Genomic DNA, 16,881 nt, shown 5'->3' on the forward strand with positions numbered 1-16,881 from the left:
GTGCCATGGACTGCCAAAAGAACCAAGAGATCTGTTTTGGAAGAAGTGCAGCCAGAGTGCTCCTTAGAGGCCAAGATGGCCAAACTCCGTCTCTCATACTTTGGACATATTGTCAGGAGGGACCATGTTTGGTGAGATGGAGGGTCAGAGAAAAAGAGGAAGACCCCCAAAGAGATGGATTGGCCAGGTGGCAGCACTGATGGACTCAAGTGTGGTAACAATAGTGAGGTTGGACCAGGATCGGACATTGTTTCGTTGTGCATAACGTCGTTATGAGTTGGTGCCGACTCAATGGCACCTAACAACAACAACGATAAATGAGCATTGTGAACTGACAGAAGGATTTAGCGTGCAGTACATCTGAAAAGGGAGTCCTGGTATGGTGCTGTGGGTTAATGCACCAGACAGCAAAGGTCGGTGGTTCAAGTTCACCACCTGCTCCTCAGAAACCTATACAGGGTCGCTATTGGCCAGAATCAACTCAACAGTACTTAACAACACCTGAAACAAACTTTATCAGCATGAAATATACCAAAAGACAGCCCGAACATCTTTCAATTCAAACAGCAGCAGCAACCATGGGCTCAAACATAAAGATGGCACAGAACCAGGCAGTAGTTTGTTCAGTTGTGCACAGACTTAATGGCACACAACAAGACATCTCTCAATTCCAAAGAACCGTTTGTGAAACTGATCCAAATGAATCCTCTCATTTCACAGATGAATGAACCAAGGTCCAAAGTAAGAGCCAGGAGGATGGGAAAGGACAAGGGCTTTTGAATCCCCAATATCAACTCCAATCTTGTAGGTCGGGCTGCTGGGCTCCAGTACAGACAGGGACAAGTGTTTGAGTGAGCACAAGAGAAGTCTCAGTTTGAACAGTTGCTTACTAACCAAAAGTTGAGAGCCACTGGGGCTAGCAGTCATGCTCCATATGGGTCCTCCGAAGGCATCCATTGAATACTTGATGTTTAATGCCTGGAGGTCATACTCGATAATTTCTCCATTGAGTCCACCACTGAAGAGTCGCTGTCCTTTTGCCCAGCACAGAGCTTCTGTAGTCCGAGACTCATGACCTGGGAAAAACTAAAGAAACAGCATCACTTCTCAATCCACCAATGAATTCCTTAGCTAGCATTACGGCATGATCACAGACAGCATGGTGACACTTAATATACTTTCCTAGAAGTTAAGTGTGGAGTTTTGTACGATCAGAGATGACGTTATCTACTGACTTTCATTTTTATCAGGTTCAAATTTTAGTTTTATAAAGGTCATTTTATGGTGTGGTGCTATAGGATAAACCAGTTTCGCAGTTCAAACCTATCAGCCACTCCTCAGAAACCCTATAAAGGGTCCCTATGAGTTGGAACTGACTCAATGGCACTTAACAACAACTAAGGTGATTTTGTTATTTATTAGGACTTACTCTGCAAAATTTTTTTGCAGAATCATTCGTTTGTATCCAAGTTTAGTTTGATGCTGTAAAAATCAAGGCATCTATCTTGATTGGGTGACGGTTTCACTGGGGTATGTGTGTGTATGTCCAAATAACAATTTGCACACTTTATGTATGCAGCTTATCATGTACCAATCAAACCTTTATAAAGATATTTACAAACTGGAAACAAACTAATGCATCTCAACCAGATTTTCATTCAAGCTCCTATTAAAATAAATCTTTAAAGGTAAGCTCAGTAAATCACCTCTTTCCAGGTTTCCTAAACCCACTTGTCTGAGTGAGGCACCTCTCCATCAGAGCTGTATGATGGCATATATCACAGTATTTGGGAAATTATGTACTCATCTTTCCCCCTGCTGGGTTTGAGCCTTGACATTTGTCTTAATAATGCCCATGAGGCACTGTAGGATCAGCAATGGACTGTGAACCACAAGGTCGGCAGTTCAAACCCACCAGCAGATCCTTGGAAACTTTGTATGGGTCGCTGAATCTAAACCAACTTGACAGCACTTAACACATCACTGATTTATTTAGAAACATTTATAGAGTATCAAGTAGCAGGCTGTTAGGGACATACAAGGTATTCAGCAAATATAATTTGAATTAAATGCTATGCTTGAAGTGCTTTTGCAAAGTAAAGTGTTATTGTAACATCCCTTTTGGAAACATCCAAAGGGTGTTTTAGGAGCTCTTGTTGGCACTATGTGTTACACATTGGTCTGTTAACCGAAAGGGCAGCAGATCTGAATCCACCAGTTGCTCTGTGGGAGAAAGATGAAGCTTTTTGCTCCAGTAAAGATTTATAGCCTCAGAAATCCTATACAGGTTCACTGTGAGTCAGAACCAACTTGATGGCACACTGCCAACACCAAAGTGTGTTGTATCTAATTTTAAATATTCTTTACTCCCAAATGCAAGTCCACATTCTCTCAGACAGATGTACTTAGGAATCCATCTTCCTGCCATTACATGGTCAAACGGGTTGCTATTAAGATGTTGCAGTCCAGCATAGACTGCTTCCTCACCAAAGCTGCAAAGGTGCCGACACTGATAGAAAGCAATGGTGGGGACTGTTTCCTTGTTGAGTCTAACAGATCCAGCAAACCTCATTTTCCAAATGACAGCGAGACACAACATGGGTAGTGGTGGTGGTTGTGTGCTGTCGAGTCACAGCAACCCTATAAAGGGTTTTCGAAGCTGTAAAGCTTTATGGAAGCAGAAAGTCATTATCTTTCTTCCACAAAGTAACTGGGAGATTCGAACTGCTGACCTTGTGATTAGTAGTCTAGCTCATGATCCACTATGCTCCCAAGGCTCTTTTCTAATCAACATTGTTGTTGTTAAGTGCCATCAAGTCGGTTCCGACCCACAGCGACCCTGTATAGGGTTTCCAAGGAGCAGCATTACACAGACAATCTGATACAAGAGCTTCTATTTGTCACAGGACTTATGTAGTTCTAAATGATTTCAGAAGAGTTAGGGGGAGTCTAGTTCTTTTGATATTTTTGAATGCATAAAAGTTTTGCAGATTTAAGCTTAAGTGAAGGAAAAATAACATCAGAAATACCAAAATCAGCCTCCTGAATGACTTACCTTCTCCTGAAAGTAGTTTGCTGACAAGTTATAAATTTCCACAGTGCCATCTATTCGTGAAACAGCCAATTTGTTTGACTGGTTATTGTAAGCCACACAACGGATCCCTGATGGGACATAATTAAAGAAACGAACTCGATGGACCCTAAATTCACCCATTCCTAGGAGAGAGTGTAAAAGAAGTCATTATTAAACTTCTACAGCAATATGTCATCATCATTCTGGATGGAACGATTTGACTGTATCTCACTGAGGCTCATTTGTAACGATCTAATTAATGATGGTTTCATACCTCACACAAGAGCCTACAAACTAAAGAGGGCTTGAAAATAAGGATGCTTCAGCAAAGACCAAAACACAGAGTACCACCCAAATTCAACAATCCTGTCACCTGCCTGAAGAAAATGGTCCAGGAGAGACTCTAGTACTTGACCTTAAAGCAAAAAAACATAACCACCTTCTCTAACTGGGAGCCCACACGTGAAAAAGGAAAACACATAGCTTATAAAGCTGACCAGTCGGCTCACAGAAAGCCAGAATGGCGAATCACTTCAGATCGAAGTCACTAAAGACAGAGGCAGCAAGAAACGCTGACAGTTCTCTCAAGGTGAGTCTCTCAATGTGAGGCTCGCAGAACTCCTGCATCAAAATTACCTGGAAAATGGTTAAAAATGATTTTTGGGGGCGGGGTCCTATTTCGGAGTCCTGGTGTGGCGCTGAGGGTTAATGCGCTGGATTGCAAGGTCGCACTGAATCACAGGTCGGCCGTTCAAGCTCACCAGCCGCTCCTCCGGAAACCCTATACAGACAGGGCCTCTATGGCTCGGAACTGACTCGATGGCACTTCACAACATCCTAGGAGCTCCAGAATCCCAATCTTTGGAGAAGAGGGGCGGGGAAACAGGGAATCTGCATTTCAGCAAGCACGTCTTCCCAACTCTAAGGCTGGCTAAAGTTTGCAAATCACAGACCCAAACTAAAGCTGTGACCGTTGGGGGAAGATAGACTCTCGAGTTTCTCAGGGAAGGGAGCGAGCGATACGACTTATGACTTACTCTGGGATCTTGTCACTACTACTTCTCCCCCCTAGCTGCCAACAAACACGGCGAGGGTAAGGCGTTGGGTCTGGTTCGCCACTCGTTCCCTCGGTTCAAGGTACGGAACTCTCAGGCACAGCAGGCTGGCCCGGCCCAGCCTGGCCAGGCTAAGAGAGCGTCTGAAGCGCTCGCATGTCTTCGCCGCCCCTTCCTTCTCTGGAGGTCTGTGGATGAGCCCCCATTCCGTCTCGGCACGAAGGGCTCCGTGAGCTTCGCTGGGCGCCAAATTTGGACGGACCACACCGCCTCAGACGCTCCGTCTTACATCCACTTCCCCAAGCCCCTTCCCCAACTCACCCGCAGCCCGACGCTCACTACTCTCCGCCCCGGCCCCACGTGCGCGCGCGCTCGCGTGCTCTGTCCCGGAAGTATTCGCGACACGAGAGCGGAAGTGCGCAGGCAGTGCTCGCGGCGGCGGCGACGGCGGCGGGAGGTTCGGTTGTCGCCCGTTGGCCGCGCGGCGCCGCGTTCGGCGGCCGCCATTGCAGGTCAGGCCGCGGGCGGGGGGCGCGGGAGGCCTTGGGAAGTGAGGGTCAAACCGGGAATGGGGACGAGGGCGCGAAGTAGCGGGGAGCTAGCGAGCTGGGGCCGGCGGGGCGCGCGGCTCTGGTAGAAGAATGGCGAGCAGAGGGGCGGGGAGCCGAGGGCGGCTGGGAGGGGGAAGGGAAGCGGAGAGGGCCGCGCAGAGGTGGTGGCGAACCCAGTGGAGCCCCCGGGTGGGGGGAAGGGAGGCGTGTGGAGGCGGAAGGCGGGGGCAAGGAAGAGCGAGTGGGGCGGAGCGCAGCAACAGAAGGGCGGAAAAGGTGGTGGAGCGCGGGCGGAGAACGGAGAAGGGGGCGGCGCGGGCCGGAACCTCGAGGTATGTGCGGGCAGGGGCCTTTCCCCGGGTGGCTGGGAGCCCGACACGCAAGGCTTGCGGGAGCTGGGGGAAACGGGAATCCAGGAAGTAGCGGGAATGGTAGAAAGGCGATCTGGGGGAGCGGGACTGTTAGGTTTGTTTGAGGGGACATTTTAAATAATGGAGTGGAAGGTTTCTGGGAAAGGTAATTTGGAGAGCTGTTGTAAGGAAGAGAGGGTTGGGAGAGTGATCCCAGGCTGCTTTGTGGGTGGAACAAAATAAGTGAGGATAGTGGGGTGGGGTGCTAAAGGAGGGAAATGCTTCAGGATCGGATGGGGAAGCAGGGAACGATTTGGAGAATGAGGGTGGCAGAGGGTTTTAATCCATGGGGAGGAAGTGAGCTATTTAAAAGGCCACTCCGGTGCGAGGTGGGCAGTTTAAATTTTAGTTTCCTCGGGAGCTAGAAGAAGGGGTTAAACAGCCTGGAAAGTGTGCCTCGCGAAGGTTTAGGAGTAATTCGGTGGAGGGTTAGAAGAAGAGGGGGATGCGGCTTGAGAAATCTCAGAAAGTGGGATGGACTAGAAAGAGAACGAAGTATTTGTAGCTCTCTCGGAAGCGAATTGAGGGGTCCGGGGGAGTGGGTGGAGAAGTTGGGAACTGATGGGAGGAGAATCCAATTTAGCGGGAGAACCCAAGCAGGGCTATGAAGGAGGGAGCTTTCCAGGAAGATGAGGCATCATCGCAATTAAGAGGAGGAAGGTTTGAGATAGGGCTGGAGAGTAGCCGAAGATGGAGAAAACTGGAATAACTCAGATCGACCGAAGCCATCTTTTCCACCTATTGTCTACAAATGCCAGTAATTGGTTCCCTTCAACCCTGGAATCCTAAAATGTTCCACGTGTATGCATAGAATCCACACACGTTTTGAATACACTCTTCACTAATGAAAAGTTTGGAAGCATTCAGTTCCACTTACCCTCCATAACCCCTTTCTAGAGGGAAGCATGCTTCTCGTTTAGAAAAATAAGATTCTGGCACTTAAAGACGTAAACCTGTGGAAGACAAGATCCCCTTCAATCACAAAACCACAATAACACTGCTAATAAAAGTAATCTGTATCCAGTTGTATATAAAACTTACTGAGACGTTCACTTGGAAAGACACATTAGGGGTACAGTCAATATGTTTCAAAACATGGCCTTTCAGAACTTAATCCCTGAAACTGTCCCTGAAGTGAACCCTGATTGCCATACTTGAATTACTCTCCCATTGTCTAAATCTGATTTTGTTCTGATGATTGTTTTTATTTTGGGCTCACTATAAATATTAAAATAGTAGTTACAGTTTGTAAGGGAAAATGCCACATTCCTCTGGGTAGTCATATCTTGACTGTGAAGGCATACTCTGTATTAGGCACTGTGGCTTTTATTACCTCATTTAATTCTCACAACTGCTCTTGGGATAGGTGCTTTTATTATGCCCAATTTGTTGGTTGTTGGGAAAACAAATTCACCAGGATTCGTGCTGCAGGATAACTCGCTGGACTGTATGATCCGTTTGAGCCTCAAGGTCGGCAGTTCAAACCCACCAGCCACTCAGCAAAGCTATACAGAGTTGCTACGGGTCTGAACCAACTTGATGGCACTTAACAACAACTTGCATAAAGTGGCAGAATCCAGGTCTGTCTGACTCACTGCCTCATTAAACACTGGTTATAATACCTGGGACAAAGAACACAATGCTATCAGAGTAGCAATTTGCAGATCTTTTGTATCACATATTTAACTTTTTTGAAATAAGTAATTTTTAAGAATTGGAAAGGTATAATAAAAAAGAACGTGAAAACTGAGCTTAAAGGTTCTAATGAAAATTTATGAAACATTGTTTAGTAACATTCGGTTACTTTTGTAACTAAGTCAAAGCCCCTTGTTTTGCTATAAGCTGTATTCAGTTGGGTACAAACCACACTTTGAGGAGCAGCTACCAATATGTTAATAGCTCATTGCTGAGATTGTTCCCCATAATTATTAATATTTAACAATTCCAAGATCAGAGGATACGAGTATTCACTGTGTTGAAGATTTAACATGCACTCATGACAAAGAATGTCCTCTATTTTTTGGACTTATTTTTCCTTACACTATGAAACAGAGGTTCAAGTTTGAATACTAGAGGTGAGCATTGTGGTGGTTTTTAAAAACCTAAGTATCAGTTGGATTTGATAAAAAGGCATTTACTGTTTTGAACAATCTGCCCCACAGATGTGACAGCTACTTTTAGTAGCGAGTTTCTTAAACTCTTCCCATGGATTTACTTAATTGCCATTTATTAAGAGCTCCTGTGAGAGTTAACTGTAAAGGCAACCAGAACTCTTAGGGAAGTGCTGCATAAAAGAGGTCTGAGGGAGAGAACACTCAAATCCCACCTGGTCCACTTCTTAGTTGTGTAGTGTTGGACAAGTGACTTCATCTTTGGCCTCCCTAAACCTGTTGCCTCACATGTAAGCTGGGAATAAGACTGCCCACCTAGCTCATCGTGCTGTTGTCATGATGTTAAGCTATGTGAGAAATGAAGCTGCTTTTTGTGTTATAAAGATATATGCTGGACTCAAAAATCATGTAGCATTTTCCTCAGGTTCTTTGTCATCATTTTAATAGTAATTTACTAACGTCAAAACCCGATAGAAGCCAAAGGGCAGGAATACAAGGTACATTCCAGACCTTTGGGTTTGAGTTAGGGCTTTCTCTGTGGGTTTAGACTGGTTTTGAGAATGTGGTTCCTCTGCTGCCCTGTGGTTTGGGTTCAGGGATCATTTAAATCAGTGTCCTGAGAATCAGCAGGTCTTCACCCAAGACATACAAACTACAAACATTCAGGTCTTAAGACTGGGGATGACTTAAGGCTGACTTACAGAATTAATTCCTAAAAAATGAATCTACAAAAAAGGCTCCCCCCCTTAAATTTCCTTGTTCCCCTAAGTTTCTTTGTCAGAACTGAAGGCATTTGACTATTGTAGGAATACAGAATTTGGATACTGTTTCATTTTTTTCTTTAGCTATGTGAAGAACCAGAAAAATTGAGTAAAAAACGTTTTACATGTTGAATTAGGGGTGTGGGTCTAGGAAAGTGGCCAAAATAATTCATTGCAGAGGGGAAGAGGTAGGGTTTTCTTCACATCTTCCCATCTCTCCAAGACCACACTCTAGTTTTTGTCTATGAGAATGATACCGCTCTGAAATACAATGTATTTAAACAACCTCTTTGAAAAGCTATTCTGACTCTACAGTTACATTGTCAGCCTGTAATTATTGTTCTAAAGACAAGCTCATTGGCCCTAGTCAAATCTGGGATTGAGCTCAAGGCTCAACAGAGATGAGTACTGGAACTGCTCTTCCATCGATTCTCTTTCTTGATGTAATAGTGTGGTCATCACTCAGATGTGGTTCTTGATAAAGCTGCAGCGGTTTGTTCATAAGCCAAATCTTAGAACACACACCTAGAAATTGCTTAAGTTGTCTTTAAGTCTTGTTTAGAATGTCATTAGAGACTGAAGGTATAGAAATCTTGTTAAACAGAGAATTTTCATTATTATTTATTCTTACTACTAGGATTTAACTCATACTATACTTCTTTACCTCTTCTTTTGCTTTCTTCCCTCACTCCCCTATTTCTGCCCACTCAAGGGAATGAGAACAGATTGCACTGCATGTCCTTGTTAGGTGCCATCGAGTCAGCACCGACTCAAGCAACTGTGTGCACAACAGAACAAAACACTGCCCAGACCTGGGCCAACCACACAATTGTTACCATGCTTGAACTCATTGATGCTGCCGCTTCACCAATCCTTTTGCTGGGGGTCTTCCTCTTTTTCTCTTACCCTCCACCCTACCAAACATGATGTCCTTCTCTAGTGACTGGTTCCTCCAGAGGTCCTTAGGTCCTTTTTATTTGCTTCAGCACTAAGAGAAATACATATTCTCTGCTACTTCCACTAGCTGTGCCCTTAGTAAAGTACCCGGGAAGCCCACCTACTCTAGCCCTAAACATTTACCTAGAGTGGTAATTCCATGAAGCAAGAAAAGAAAGAATTCAAGTCTTAACAAGCTATTTCAAGGTACTAGAGAAGAATTTTTCAATTCACTAAAGAATGCAACCTTCTCTATATTCTTTACTAAGTTGGTAAATACACCCTCATGTACATAAATGTAACTAGCCAGTTCAGCCCATGCGTTCCCATGAGCTAGATGCCTGTAAGTTAGACCCGTTTGTATACACATTTGCAGCATCCCAGTAGGTCTAGCACAAAAGTTTACAATAGGTGAGACAGAATCCTTACTTGCAGGGCACACTGCTAGATGTCTACCATATCAACAGGTATACTCAGGTCAGGCCTCCTACATAATGGGTAAAAGACATGTGCTCATTGAAGCACCAAGGATTGGCATGTGAGTATAGCTTCTCTGTCCTAACTGTCTGACATCTATTTTCCTTTGCCCTCTGAATTCCTGTTCTAACAGGAAACTGTCCAGGAAGAGAATGTGCTGAAAATACTTCTGTATTCCCATTGCCTAAAACAGTCTACAACATCCCCATCCCAAATGTGTGGTCAGAAAGTAGGTTTTCTCCTTTCTCTGCCAGTGCGCAGATACCAGACAATAAAGTGTTGCCCTTAACAGATTGAGAAGGCATCCCTGTACCTGTGTGGCTTCTCTAAAACCACCTGTATTTTACTGTGACATCCTTCGAGGAAAATACACTACCCCGTCAGCCATCACATGCTCATTTACAGGTATCTGTTTACAATCGCTGTACCTGTATTGACCTTGAAAAACTTCGCACCTTTTCAATTCCTAGTTATTGAGCCATTTTTTCATGAATTTGTTTGTCATCCTTGCTGTGGGAATGCTGGCTTAACCTCTATAAAAAACCTGGTGATTTGTTTGAGTAGAACTTAACGATTTTTTAGTTTTTTGTATAGGTCATCTTTGGCCTGTATAGTAGTTGGAAGAGTCAGGTAAGCGAGGTGTCAGTCTGACAGTCAGTCAGTGAATTGTGCATGATCACACAGGAAAGAACTCCAGAGCCACAGACTAAATAGTCATCCTGTTTTCACCAAGGAACCCTAGAAGGATGTTTAAATGCTTTCGGTGTTCCTGTAGATAGTGGTGGTAAGTGATTGAGTAGTTTCTGACACATAGCATCCCTGCATAGGTTTTGAATCGCCAACCTTATTAGCAAACCCGTGTTTATTTTAACAGTACCACACCAGTAGTGGTGAGTGCTGCTGCAGAACATCTGTCTTCTTTGAAGAGGCCCTCTGTTCCCCTTTACCTGCCCTCTGACCAACTCTACCATGTACTGAGTCTCTGATACCTTCAGTACTTCTCACTCTCCTTAGCATTTGATTTACTTCTATTGAGAGGCAGAATTCGGTGGTGATTGTAAGTGTAGATAAGAGTCAGATGGCCTATGTTCTTATCCTGGCTCTACCAATCATAGCTGTGTGATCTCCGGTAAATGACTTCATCTCAGGATATCTCAGTAGTCTCATTTGCGAAATAGGGATGAGTATTTGTTTCATTAGGTAACTGTGATTGGCTGAGCTAACTACCTGTATATAGGCACGGCATTAGATCCATGGTAAAATTTCTTAAAAGTGCTGTCAAGTTCAGTTTCAGAGGAATAGCTGATGGGTGTTTGAACCACCGATCTGTGGTTAGCAGTCCAGTGCTCCTTCTACAGCACCACACCAAGTGTCCAAAATTTCCATAAATGGTAGCTGTTTATATATGAATTAGAAGTCCAGTGAGTTAACCAATTCCATGTTCACAAAGTGTATTTCGTGTTCTAGCAGAGGTTCTGCTTACAAATACTATATTCTGGAGTTCACTTTCCCAAAATGCACATTAACGGTGAAGTAAAGAAACCTATTTAACTGTTCATTCAATCAGGCATTTGCAGAACTTGCACAGAATTAAAAAATTAACTTTCCATATTACAGTTAGTAAATACTATGTTAAGTACCATCCAGTCAGTTCTGACTCAGCAACTTTACATAGGATTTCCAAGGAGTGACAGGTGGGTTTGAACCACTGACCTTTCAGTTCAAACCAACCTTGCAGTACAGTGCATTATCCTGCAGTACCACATCAGGACTCTTACCTTTCCTCTAGACTCCATAAATATTTTGGGAGGAGTTAGCCAAAAGCTGCAGTTTAGATCCTTGACATGATGCAAGTGAAACATTGAGGGAAATTGTAACCCATTCTCATAGAAAACAAACATGCCACCAGGTGGTGCAATTGCATAAAGTAAAAGTTGACTAGCGTTGGCTGTGCAAGCGGACCTTTTTCATTTTTTCTTGGCTTTTTTTTTTAAAGGACAACCTTTGAACCTTGAAACATAAAATAGCCAAATCAAGAAAAAAGTGAAAATCTAAAAGAATCTCTTAATTTTCAGTAAATATACTGAGTAGAAAGTAGAACGTCCTTGAGAAAGGCAAGACAGTACAGTGATCTAGTGGGCTCTGTAGTACATGTCTTAGATTCAAATCCTGGTTCTTGACCTTATGTGGAATTGTGATGCCTGTTAACTTTCCATACTGTTTTATGGCTCACCATTGGGAATCTGAAGCAGCCTTATCTCATGTGTACAGTATCAGTATTAAACCAGCCTTACTGGGTAGTTAGGTGAATACGATGAGAACATGTGTCTGATGCACTTAGAAAAGTGCCAGGCACACAGTGATAAATATTTGCTTCTGTTGTTGCTGTCCTAAATCTCTCTCTCTCTCTTTCTACAGTTTTCATTTGTTTTTTAAAGACAGAAAGCTCATGGTACAAATTGTGATTTCCAGGTGAGTATGTGTTCAGGTTTTTTCTGTTAGCTTGAATGATTAGGACTCTACAGATGTGCAAATAATCCAGGTCCTCAGTTGCAGCTGGCACAAGTCCTTGCATTTGAATCTCTAGGTCAGTGCCTCGTATGCCAGTTTCCCAAGAACTAGTGCTCAATGAAGAGTTCTTTTGAGCTTTGAATGGTGGTGTAGGACCACTACTCATCCTACACCCCTCAAAATATTGTAACCACCAGCCCTTTGCTTGCAGTGCTGGGGCTGGAGGCCTGGCAGAATGGGTGCTGATGGAGCTACAGGGGGAGATCGAGGCTCGCTACAGCACCGGATTAGCTGGAAACCTCCTGGGAGACCTACATTACACCACTGAGGTAAGGGGGCTTTTCTTTCTTTGCCTAATGCCTCAGAAAAGCAAGCTGCACCATGGTGGTGCTCCCAGGACCCAGAGTGAGGACTGCCCTCAGGTTTGTTATCTAAGGTCTAGCTAATCTGCTGAGCTCTCTGCTTGTTCTCCTCCCCCACCTCTGTAGTACCAGGGGAATTTTAACCTTGGGAAATCTGAAGGGTCACATACTGAAAGTGGACAATTTCTTGTGTGGGGCACAAGGGTGGGTTGTCCAGAGTGGTGGTTCAACAATGGTAGAGCCAGACTAGGGAAGGGAGGGACCAGCGTCGCCTGCCAAGAGTAGCTTCAGAAGGCACCTGGGTGTTTGACCTTGTCATGAGCCTCAAGCTTGTTCTTGTTCTGCCAAAGGGAATCCCTGTGCTGATCGTGGGGCATCATATCCTGTATGGGAAAATCATCCACCTGGAGAAACCTTTTGCCGTCCTTGTCAAACACACACCTGGGGAGAGAGATTCTGATGAGCTTGGCTGCGAGACTGGCACCCAGTACCAGGTGACAGCACTCATCAAAAACAAGATCCTTTTCAAAACACGCCCCAAGCCCATTATCACCAGCGTTCCCAAGAAAGTATGAAAGAACCCCGGATTTTCCTTAGAGAGCGGCCAACTCCTTGGACTCGTGCTCCGCTGCCACCCCGAGGACGACTTGACGGTTCCCTGGGACCACAGGGGAGTCCTGCTCTGAACACAGGCCACCCACTGGGCGTGAACTCAGATCCCTTCCTTATGGCAGCAGCTTCTCTTGGTGGAAATCTGGCCCCATTTCCAAGGAACCCATCTTCTTTTCCAACTCCATCCGTTTCATTGGCTTCAAATCCAGCGCCCTACCCTGCTGGTGCTCGTGACCCAAGTATGGCTTCTTTTCCCAGAGGGATGAATCCTACTGGAACAGGGGCAGTTTCTCTCCCAAGGCCAGGTGGCCTCTTGGGCCCCAGCCCAGCTCTAAACTCCAGAGCGGGGACTCTTCCAGTCCAAGGGTCTCTGTCTAACCCAAGGTTAGGCAGTCTCCCAGGCGCAGGTCCTGTGTCCAACCCAAGGACAGGTGGTCTCCTGGGAACAGTTGCTGACCCCAGAAGTGGTGGTCCTATGGCTCCCGGACCTGGACCTAACTTGAGAGCAGGTGTCTTTTTGACCTCTGGGAATGCTCCTCCCAATCCTAGGCCTGTTGGTCTTGGCCCAGGACCAAGTCCCAATTTGAGATCAGGCTTCTTGGGTACAAATGCTGCCCCCAGATCAGGTATGTATCAAGGCCCAGGCCTTGGGCCCAACCCAAGAGCAAGTGGCCTGGGCCCAGGCCTTGGGCCCAACCCAAGGGCATGTGGCCTGGGCCCAGGCCTAGGTCCCAACCCAAGGGCAAGTGGCCTGGGCCCAGGCCTTGGTCCCAACCCAAGGGCAAGTGGCCTGGGCGCAGGCCTTGGTCCCAACCCAAGGGCAAGTGGCCTGGGCGCAGGCCTTGGTCCCAACCCAAGGGCAAGTGGCCTGGGCCCAGGCCTTGGTCCCAACCCACGGGCAAGTGGCCTGGGCCCAGGCCTTGGTCCCAACCCACGGGCAAGTGGCCTGGGCCCAGGCCTTGGGCTCAACCCACGGGCAAGTGGCCTGGGCCCAGGCCCTAATCTGGACACTAGAACAGGTGGTGGCCTTTTGGGCACAGGAGCTGGTCTTAATTTAAGAATGGCTGGACCTCAAGGCCTAGATCTTGGCCCCATTCTAAGAGCCGCAGGTCTTTTAGGAGCAAATTCAGCTTCTTTCTCACAGGCTTCTGGAAACCTGAGTACAACCCCATCCTCTATCACAAGGGTACCAGGCCCCATAGGCCCAAATTCAGGTCCTGGCTCTCGGGGAATTGGTGTTCCAGGGCCAAATCCATCACCCATGTCACGGGTTCCTGGCCCCATGGGCCCTAATTCAGCTCATTTCTCAAGGCCAACTGGTCCTATGGCGGTAAATGCTAATCCCTTCCCAAGGGGGGCAAGTTCAGGAGTCCTGAACCCAAATGCCTTTTCTCAGTCATCTAGTTCATTGGCTTCAAACCCTGCTGCTACCTTTCAGAGGTCTGTTGGTCTTCAGGGCTCAAGCCCAGCAATTTTCCCAAGAGCCTCTGGACCACTAGGTCCCAACCCAGCTAACTTCCCAAGGGCCACTGGCCTTCAGGGTCCAAGTCCAGCTACCTTTCCAAGGTCTGCTGGCCCATTAGGCCCTGGGCAAGTTGCTTTCCCCAGGTCAGCTGCTGGGCCCCTGGCTTCTTCAACAGGCCCTGTGGGTATTAACCCAGCTCCTTTTGCAAGGCCAACTGGGCCCCTGGGTCTAAACCCAGCTTCTTTTCCAAGGATGAATGGCCCTATAGGCAAGACTGTGGTCCCATTTCCTAGAGTGGGGAACCTCACTGGCACAAACTCAGCTGCTTTCCCCAGACCAGGGGGCCCAATGGCTACAATGTACCCAAATGGAATGTTACCTCCTTAAATCTCATTTTCCCTTCTGGACCACCTTGGTGTTCAGGCACTGTGGTTTTGGGCAGGGGCTGTCCTTTAGATAAAAGGGTAGATATGGCACTATGATCTGAAGTACATAGTGGGGCTCAGGTTCAAATGAGCCATATTTTTCAAACTTCTTTCTTGGCTGAAGGTGAAATGTTTATGGGACATGGCCTTTGGTAGGTGGGACTGATCCTGGCACTGAGAGGGTCTCCAGCCTTGCAGAAGCCTATTGTGCTTTTTGTCCCACAGCTTTCTGCCCCTTGTTTCTTACTAGTTTCTTGATTTGTTCTTATGGACTTTTCCTCAGGGATACATTGGCTTACAGGTCCCAATTCATACGTCTACCCCTGCTCAACACTGGGAAAATCAGTCCACTGCTCTTTAGAAAGGTTGCATTGGTGAACAGACCATGCTTCGGTAGCTGTGACCTGGGCAGCTTAGGCCTGGTCATCTTCTACTGCCATATCTTTCCCTGGGGGCTTGAACACAAAACAGGGAGGTGGGCAACCACTTCAGAGACCCACCAAATAACAATTTCTGCCTGCCTGACTGGCCCAAGTCTCCCTCCTCTTGGGACTTAGAAGCCAGAATTAAGGCCCACTGCTCATCTAACTCCTTCTCCACTGGTACTCCCAATCAAAGAACCTCAAAATTTAAACTGATAGGGATGGGGACATTGGAACTGGGATGGGGGTGGGGGACAAAGGGGAGAAATCACTGTGCTTTGGTTCCGCCTGATGTGAAAGGAGGGTTGATGTTTTTTCCTGCATTGTATCTTTTTCTTACTATTTCTTTAATAAATGGGATGAGAGGGCTGCTGATGTCACTCTGCTTTGTTACCTGTCTTCTAGGGAAGGAAGCTGACGTACTGCTTTCAATGATCTCAGCTTGGCCACAGTTCTACATCACCTGCCAGTTAGAATACTTCCCGCTTACAGAGCTCTAGTGAGTTTTGTTTCTAGCCTTACTGATGGCTCCTGCATGTGCCAGCCTCTCACCAAAGACCCTGCCCCCCTTGAACATAAAGGTCAAGCCACCTCAGGTGTACAGTTACAACCAAGGTGGGCCTCCTGTCTTCCCCAGAGCTAGAGGCAGCTGTGACAACTCATCGTCCTTTTGATGAGTTCCACTGAAATTACCTCGACACAGTAGTTTCTACCTGACATGCCTCTTCTCAAACTGGAATACAGAGCTAGCTTTCATTTCATTACAAAGCTGGGAGGAAGTAGCTCAGAAATACCAGCATTACATGAGAATCTTTATTTTGACAAATAAGTGTAGTGTAAAAAATTTGACCTGAAAAGTAAAAAAGGGGGAAATAAAAGGTAAAAATAAATATGTGTACAAATTACTGTAGCATACAATACAAAAGAGGCTTAAAATTCTCAAAAATGACAAAAACCAAAATGCATCTAGTTGTATAAAGGCTCTTCCCTTGCAAGAAATAGGGATAAAGCTGAAGACCCAGGTTTTTGTTTTTTTCTGCTGAAAAATGTACAAAATAACTTAGAAAAACCAGTCGAGGTCAAACGTTGTAAGCCTCCTACCTGTACTTGCCTAGTTTTGATCTGAGGAGCATTGACAACTACAGTGCAAGGCAGAGCTTGATGGTAGGACAGCCAGAGGAGCTCTCTCCAACCGGAGTCCATCTCCGATTATTCAAGTAAAAGCTGAAGAAAAGCAAGCCCTTAGTGAAGTCTCAGCTTTGCAGTTGGCTGACCGGATTTCCCCCATTGTAGTTCTCAAAATAGCTTACTTCTTGGCCAGCTAAACCACGGAAGAGCCTGGAGCAACTACCTTAAGCAAATGCCTGCTACTGCTTCCCAGTCTTCATGGGTTGGGCTTAACACCAACCAAAACTGTCTTGTCAGAAACGAGGTCTGTGTGATGCAACCATGTGCTGCACCTGGAAATCCCTGGAGTTTATGAGATGAAGGAAAGCACCATCTGTGGGGCTCAGAGCACATTTCAGTCTTGTAGGAAACACTTGACGTACAACAGAAGCTGGCCTTTCAACTCCCCTCTACGTTAGTGCTGGTTCTGACGTGTTAACTGGCCTCTCGAAGGGCAAAGGTTTGTAAAGAGACAAGCAAATGCCAAGTCAGAAGTTGCAGATTTAAACCCAAGAGCTGAGGGTAGTCTGGACTGCAAATCCC

The 16,881-nt window shown here is 46.0% G+C and overlaps 3 protein-coding genes across 3 annotated transcripts in view; 2 read left to right on the forward strand and 1 right to left on the reverse strand.

Annotated features, from left to right (window-relative positions):
• CIRH1A (cirrhosis, autosomal recessive 1A (cirhin)) overlaps nucleotides 1-16,881 on the reverse strand; it is a 65,413-nt gene that overhangs the window by 44,225 nt on the left and 4,307 nt on the right. Inside the window, exons 2-3 of the mRNA XM_006860216.1 lie at nucleotides 3,056-3,216; nucleotides 895-1,086 (exon numbers count right to left, since the gene is read on the reverse strand). Coding sequence (XP_006860278.1) covers nucleotides 895-1,086; nucleotides 3,056-3,214 — 351 coding nt within the window. The 5' untranslated portion in view covers nucleotides 3,215-3,216. The remainder of the gene's footprint in view (nucleotides 1-894; nucleotides 1,087-3,055; nucleotides 3,217-16,881) is intronic.
• LOC102834787 (chromosome transmission fidelity protein 8 homolog) lies at nucleotides 11,824-15,540 on the forward strand. The gene is made up of 4 exons (XM_006860215.1): nucleotides 11,824-11,846; nucleotides 12,097-12,214; nucleotides 12,598-13,542; nucleotides 13,855-15,540. Exons 1-3 carry the CDS (start codon nucleotides 11,824-11,826, stop codon nucleotides 12,820-12,822), a joined length of 366 nt encoding a protein of 121 aa, XP_006860277.1. The 3' UTR covers nucleotides 12,823-13,542; nucleotides 13,855-15,540.
• LOC102834401 lies at nucleotides 12,762-15,540 on the forward strand. Its single transcript, XM_006860214.1, has 2 exons — nucleotides 12,762-13,542; nucleotides 13,855-15,540. The coding sequence occupies exons 1-2, from the start codon at nucleotides 12,819-12,821 to the stop codon at nucleotides 14,709-14,711; spliced, it is 1,581 nt and encodes a 526-aa protein (XP_006860276.1). The 5' UTR covers nucleotides 12,762-12,818; the 3' UTR covers nucleotides 14,712-15,540.

The sequence above is a fragment of the Chrysochloris asiatica genome, unplaced genomic scaffold, assembly GCF_000296735.1.
Source record: "Chrysochloris asiatica unplaced genomic scaffold, ChrAsi1.0 scaffold00037, whole genome shotgun sequence".
Lineage (NCBI taxonomy): Eukaryota > Metazoa > Chordata > Mammalia > Afrosoricida > Chrysochloridae > Chrysochloris > Chrysochloris asiatica.